Raw genomic sequence first — 7817 nt, 5'->3', positions numbered from 1 at the left:
CACATTATAACGCCCCCACGGCTGAAAGGGCGATCATGTTTGGTGGGACGGGGATTCGAACCCACGACCCTCAGATTGCGAGTCGAGTGCCTTATCCACCTGGCCATGCCGGGCCAGTTTGTTAAATAAGAAACATATGTCATAAGAAAATCTGACCACTGTGCATGAACATTTTTAAGTATAGAAAAAATAATTATTGCAGTTTGCCTAATAGGTCTCATAAATAGATATGTTACTGCTGCTTCCAGTTGTAACCAAAAAAAGTGTTCCCCAATTATTTCTAGTTTAACTTACCCCCCTTTTAAAAAAACATTACACATTTCCAGAGCTTTATGTGGCTTATCCCTTTAGTCTAACTTGACTCTTGTTACACATGTAAGATTATTTTATCAGATATCACTATGTGTTGTTTTTATTAAAATTTTGGACACCACAACTCTTGAATTTAATAAACATTTGTTATTCTTTCTACACACCGATAAATACACACACACACACACACACACACACACAATATATATACACATACTGTACCTGAAACAAAGCAGTTAGATGAATATAAAAATTTCCCCAATATTTTTTGGGTTTAACTTATTTTTATATTACATCTTTACAGTGTTTGCCTTTTTATATAACTTCGCTCTTTTTTATATTACATTTTTATATGACTGACTCCTATATTATGACTTGACTATCTTTTTTCGTGCATGTAAAATGGTTTGATTAGATAACTTATACAATAAGATGTTTTTTGTTACAGAATTCTTTTAATACCCAGCACGACGCTATTAAATGGAATATATATATAAATATATGTTTTGTTTAGCTGAATTCATTACGCCAGATTTTTTCAGTCTGTTTATTTCTTTTTAGGAAAATGTTCTGAGAGAGAAAACTACTAAACTTCCTACATGTGTATGTTGCACGTGTAATTTTTCCAAAAATGGTGACCACTCAAAACCACTTCAACAGAGTTTAGATCGAAATCTCAAGATTCAATTTTGTGACTGCCAAAGAATGCTATTATGGACAGGAAACCTGGTTCCTTTCTGGAGAAGTAACTCACTGGAAAATTGGAGCAGTTCTGCAGGTTTTGTTACACATGAGTGTGAATCCAAAGATAAAACAAGACTAGGTCCTGTGTGTACTGAACCCACGAAGAGATCAACTGAAGTACTCTTTTTGAACGGAAAACAAAGGCACGTCCTTTTGAATTCTGATTTACGAGAGTTTCAAAGCAATGAATCAAAGCCTTCTGAAACAGAAGATGGTAAAAGTTCGGTAGAAACAGCAAACGTTTTGACTTCAGCCAAGGGAAGTTTGCATCTTTTTGACGCTTCTATCAATTACGTAAATTTTCAGAAACCTCGAAGTTATAAAAGAGATGAAAAATGCAAACTCATTGACGATTTTTCAAATTATGCTAACTTGAAATGTTTAGAGCCTTGTCTCGATAATCCAACATTTAGTTTGCGTAGTGACAATGGACCTGTCGCAGTCCATCCTCATGGCTTGTCTCGGAACAACATTGAACAAGTAATTTCGGATCGTTCTCATAAAGAATATGAAGATATTTCAGACTTAAATACTGGCATTGAATCTCAAAAAATTATCTCCTCTTCGGTGCGTGATAAAGAAAGTGTTTACGAAATGATGTCATGTCAAAACGAAACACCCCACTCTTTTAACTCGTCCAATGACAATTATTTGCCAATGGAACCTGCAGATTCGTGGAAGTCATTAGTTTCAATTCCTTCATTATCAAATTTTGATCTCGTCAGTGATAAATCTGTCTTCATTAACTCTTCCGAGACGTCACAAAATATAGACGAAAACTTGCTTCTGAAACCTTTTCTGCCCTTTATTTTACCCAGTAAGGATTATGACTCAGCCCAGGAAATTGATTCCACTTCCAAATCGTACTCACGTGCACAGAAAAGTGAATTTTATAATCCAGTAAGCCAAAAAGATGTTTTTTCAACAGAAATCCCATCTCGGACTAATCGTTCAAACTCATTAGGTAACTTAAAGAAGAAAGTATTCATGAGGACTAGATCTAAATCCATTGGAGGAAGACAAAATCATGGTGATTCGTCACAACATTTTGAAACTTCTGAGTCTATTTATAGAAAGAAGTACTCTTTCTTCACTAAACTGGCTTTAAGAAATAAGAGGAAGTTATTTAGAACTGATGATTTCTCATCTTCATCGTCAGTTCCTACTTCTCCAAATGCCCATTCTCTAAACAGCATTAGTAGATCAGCAGGCTGTCTAATAGATGACGAAGATCCCTTAATGTCGGAGTATGACTTCAGTGGACTTCCTCGTCCTAGTCAGAAAATGTCTCTTAGAGACGGTTGCAGCCAGCCAAGTATCGTTAAAAGATCTCGCAGTGTTCCATTCAAGTCCAAGAGTAATGAATGCTGGGTAAAAGCTTCAGTTTCTCATAGAACGGCGTGTACACTCCGTGAAGGAGTTCTTCCATCTAGTAACGTTGTAGATTCCATTTGCATTCATGGATCGCTTCCTAGAACGCAACATGAAGACAAGAGTGTTTCAGCACAGAAGGTTCTTTCTGTCCAGACAGAAATAGAAAAATGTGGGAAACGCGCTTCTACGCAAGAGATCTCATCAGAAAGTAATAGATGTTTAGGAACAGCAGGTAAAAAAAAAGTACTTTGTTTGGTTCATTCCTAACGCTGTATATCCGTGAACTTATATGTTCATTTATATATTCTTATCTCTTCGCATGCTTCTAAGTTCACAAAATTAAAATATTGCTGTACGTTTTGAAGCCCTAGTGTTTACGTTTCTTTCTTTGTTGGTTTTTATAATTGGATATCAACCTTGAAAACTACAAAGTTAGCTTAAACAACGAAAGGGAATTATAAACACGATAAATTAAATACTCATGCTTTGAAAGTTTAATAGATATGTTATAAAACATGTAAAGCAGTTTAAACTTATTTTTCATTTGTCGCATTTCACCAGTAAACCCTCATGCAAGTATTCTGAACATTTCATTCCGACTAGTTTATTGTATAGTTAGTTTCAGCTTTGTTGCTCTAATGTTTCTTGTGCTTGGAAACTATATGAAAAAAAAAGCGAAACCCACGATTAAACATCAAGTTAATCAAAGACACTGTTGTTTCCTGAACTTTAAGTCTACTATTTTCCAAATTTTGTCTTGAAATTTTACAACACTTAAATGGGCTATTGAGTTGATTTGTTTTTTTTTATTTTGTGGGAAAAAACGTACATTATGTATTGTTTAGTTTCAGATAGCCTTTCAATAAGTGTAACTTGCTAACTGTTAAAAATATTGCATCACATGTCATTACTTTGATTTTTTATCAATCAGTAGTTTAAATACTAAAATGAAAAGTTTTCAGCTCAGTTCAGAGGAAGAAAACTGTTAAGAAACTGAATGTTTAATGACCTGTATGTTTTGTAGAATGTGATTTATATAGCAGTATTTTATCTCCAGGCAAGTTGGACCATGCTACCACATCTAGCAGTTCTTCCGACATGAGTGACATTATTGAGACCTTGTCATTATGTTCTGAGAGTAGTAGCAGTAGCGCCAGTTTTCTCTGAACATCCAACAGCGCAAGAAGTTTACATCCTCAACTGTTAAACAATGTACGGTATTCAAAATACGGATACCAGTTCAGATCAATTGACCTGTTGATATTGTTTGATAAAACGCAAAATTCATAATGTGGACACTAGTTCCAATCAATTGACTTGTTGGACAGAACGCAATATTCAGAGTAAGGACAACTAGTTCAGATTAGTCGGCATATTGATATTATTGGACAAATATTGTCGTGTCCAAATAACAAGAGAATACGTTTCAAGGAGTAAGCACGAGAAATGTTTCTTGGGAACCCTAAGAAGTCTTTTTTCGCGACAAATTATAATTCTATAAATACTTCTCATTCGCCAAGCTATAGCCGCTCGTGTTTCTTTACAAGCAAGCTTTCATATCACACTAGTTTCGAGCCAGCAGAATGTCCACTGTATTTAACAAATGATGACAAGGAAATAAACTATCTTAAGACACTCTGAAACTGTTGGTTTTGCTGGAAAGGCAAAAATTAGCATCCAGACGTTGATCTAATAGATTCTACTAGGGGTAAAAAATTGGAAAAGAATTCACGTTGCGACATAAAGAAAGATCCAGTTTTTAAAATATCTCGATGACTTTACTGCAAAACTTTATGTGGTCGTTATGCTCAAATATTAAAGACATTTTCATAATCTTTTAATATATGTCTTAACCTAATCATAAATGGTATGCCAATGCTCTAATTGAAAAACGGCTACATATCGTATTGTATTTCCAAACTATTAACATTTTATCTCATAAGACGTCAAATACTTATTATACCTTATCATAATCCCATGAAAATGAACAATATCGTAAATATTAAGTGGAAAATTTCAGATTTTAGTTTTAAGAAACTGATATTAAACCTGACGTTTCGAAAGGCTTTCGTCTTCGATTTGAAAACTAAAAGCGAAAGACTTTCGGAACGTCGTCCTCTACACTTGAGCTACATAAAAAGATTGTATAGCCACTAATATATTTCAACAAGTGTTTCTCTAATAGGCATTTGCCGCCCATTTCACAGTCAGCTCAATCTGAATACTCTTCCTAAGCTATCTATCAAAGAATCATAAAACCTATTCTGTAGTGTTTTCGCTTGAGAACACAACTCTGTGTGGTAGCTTTTTTTAACCAACTTCCTTTGTACCACTATTGAAATTCGTATAATCAAATTCAGTTTAATACAACAGAGTTCTTGAAAAATTCCTAAAGTATGCGATATTATGATTTTTTAATACACCTAACAAAAAATACAATTCTAATCCTCCAGCTAAACTTGGGAAATAAAACAGTTGATATCTTGGTGTAAATTAATCAACTGATGACTTCAGTCAACTATCAACTAAGTAATCTCCTTTCATAAAACTTTTTCGAAAGAAATTGATAAAATGTAGGAGTAACTTGGTAAAGTTGCATTTTCACCAAGGATAATGTAACATATAATGAACATATTGTAAAATGTATGTAGAATGTTGCTAGGTATGTTACTATTACATATTTATCTAACAGTGGAGATACTTCTTTGAAAAGTATAAAAGAACACCAAATATACAAAACATGGTCAAGTGACGTTTATATATTAGTAGATGGAATGAAAACTTGTTCTTAGTTTATCCAACGGACAACAAAACTTTACAACTTGTTCTTAGTTTCTCCAACTGACAACAAAACTTTACCAACTTGTTCTTAGTTTATCCAACTGACAACAAAACTATACCAACTTGTTCTTAGTTTCTCTAGCTGACAACAAAACTTTACCAACTTGTTCTTAGTTTCTCTAGCTGACAACAAAACTTTACCAACTTGTTCTTAGTTTCTCTAGCTGACAACAAAACTTTACCAACTTGTTCTTAGTTTATCCAACTGACAACAAAACTTTACCAACTTGTTCTTAGTTTCTCCAACTGACAACAAAACTATACAAACTTGTTCTTAGTTTATCCAACTGACAACAAAACTTTACCAACTTGTTCTTAGTTTATCCAACTGACAACAAAACTATACAAACTTGTTCTTAGTTTATCCAACTGACAACAAAACTTTACCAACTTGTTCTTAGTTTATCCAACTGACAACAAAACTATACAAACTTGTTCTTAGTTTATCCAACTGACAACAAAACTTTACCATCTTGTTCTTAGTTTATCCAACTGACAACAAAACTATACCAACTTGTTCTTAGTTTATCCAACTGACAACAAAACTTTATCAACTTGTTCTTATTTTCTCCAACTGACAACAAAACTTTACCAACTTGTTCTTAGTTTCTCCAACTGACAACAAAACTTTATCAACTTGTTCTTATTTTCTCCAACTGACAACAAAACTTTGCCAACTTGTTCTTAGTTTCTCCAACTGACAACAAGAATTTACCAAATGACTATTAACATTTACTAACTAAAACAGAAAGTTTATATTTTCTATTTATTGTTATCTTAATAAATTTTCTTGCATTTCACCAGCTGAAATGAAAACGTAATTTATTGATGTCTATGATAACGATGTTTTGTGTACTTCTGTGCGTAAATATGTTGACGTAATTTCCGGACATCCTGTACATGAAATGAATATCTTATACTTTTATTGATGGCAAAAATACCACTGAAAACGACTTTCATTAAATATCATAAAACTTAAAACATTTTGAATACGTGCCTACAAACATTTTAAAACACTATTTATTGAGGGCTGGTTGATGAGATATAACGAACGCGTCACGTGTGAGATTATTGATAACTAATGTTTTTGTTCAAGAGGTAATGTAAATATGAAACTGGCTTTTGACTAAATATATTTTACAGCAAAATGAATTGATAACTTGTACTAAGTTATATTATGGGCCTGTTTGGTATCTGCCTTGTATGATAAATTCAGTAAAATGTGTTACAAGTATCGAAATGTTTAGTAAAACTTCATTTTATATATGTTTACTGGAATTTGGACTTCACAAATCAAACACCAGTGTTTGTTTTTTAATCTATTTTATTTTAATTTTTCGTCAATTCATAATATTGTTTTTTCACCTAAGCCAAGGCTTGTCTTATTATTGATGTGAAACAAAAACTTAAATTCAAATATTTTTATACATCTCAGTGATTTTTGTACTTTGTCTCTATCACATAATCATTTTGTGGCGAATTAGTGAAATGTCACTGTGTACATTTGACCAGTTGCTTTTCGAAACATGTTTTATGTACAGAAATTTCTGCATTTTAGCTGGTTCGTAAATAAAGAAATAGAAGTGAATATAAGTATATGTATATATATATATATATATTTACAGAGTATCCACACAAGTTATGATACATTGTGTTCGTCCGTAACTTCCGAACGTGACACACACTTATCACATTTTGATGTGAAACGCCACACACATACAATGGACTCATCACTGAAAGACGAACAGATGTTTAGACGTTTAAGCGATTCAGATTCTAGAAATCGTAGATTTCACCGATCGATGTAAATCAATGTAACGTCTTTATTAGCACTGTATATGGGTTATTGACTCTGGCTTTGTGTACTTGAAGAACACTTGTGCCTTCCTGTTCGCTTTCCAGGTTATTTCCAAATATAATTTTCACACAGCGCCATCTGCCTTCCTCGCTGAGAATTTCAATGCTGCTACGAACATTAGTATACGCGTTAACACTCTTTTGTTGTTCGTTCAGAAATTCTAGGCGACCACAATGTTTCAAAAAATCAACGGATATCATACTTATAGATACGTATTAAATAATGTTGTTTTTGAGCCGTAGTAAAGTTATATTTGAGCCGCAATAGAATACAGATTTAAGTTGGGAAAAATGTTGTTGTTGTATCATGGATAAGTATGAAGTAAAGTTTGTAAAATGTCATCTGTTGAGAGTTTTGTGGTTTTTGTAGGTAGTTTAGGTGTGATTTAAAGTCTCAATCATGTCCGCATTCGTACAGCTGTACACTAATATAAATATGTATGTATGCACACACATATACATATTTGCGTGTGTAGAAAATTACAAAATCACGTTGTTTTACTAAAAACACACCAATCACAAATTTCGCATTAATTCGTTGTGAATCTTTTTGGAGATGTATAAATACAGAGTGTCTAGCAATGTAGTTTATTTTAAACCAATAAACCATGGCTTTTTGGGGGCAAAAAAAAAAGAACACAAGGCTTGTTTTCAGTTAAGTTTGTTTTTTTGTAATTAAGCACAAAGCT

At 33.1% G+C, this 7817-nt stretch overlaps 1 protein-coding gene across 1 annotated transcript in view; it reads left to right on the top strand.

Annotated features, from left to right (window-relative positions):
• Nucleotides 1-4498, top strand: part of LOC106460637 — a 128563-nt gene extending 124065 nt beyond the window's left edge. Inside the window, exons 9-10 of the mRNA XM_013920389.2 lie at nt 874-2662; nt 3488-4498. Of these exons, the coding sequence (XP_013775843.2) occupies nt 874-2662; nt 3488-3597 (1899 nt within the window). The 3' untranslated portion in view covers nt 3598-4498. The remainder of the gene's footprint in view (nt 1-873; nt 2663-3487) is intronic.
• Nucleotides 4499-7817: the final 3319 nt, after the last annotated feature.

The sequence above is a fragment of the Limulus polyphemus genome, unplaced genomic scaffold, assembly GCF_000517525.1.
Source record: "Limulus polyphemus unplaced genomic scaffold, Limulus_polyphemus-2.1.2 Scaffold1, whole genome shotgun sequence".
Classification (NCBI taxonomy): domain Eukaryota; kingdom Metazoa; phylum Arthropoda; class Merostomata; order Xiphosura; family Limulidae; genus Limulus; species Limulus polyphemus.
The sequence above is the reverse complement of the archived record's forward strand: the minus strand, read 5'-3'. Positions and strand labels throughout refer to the sequence as shown.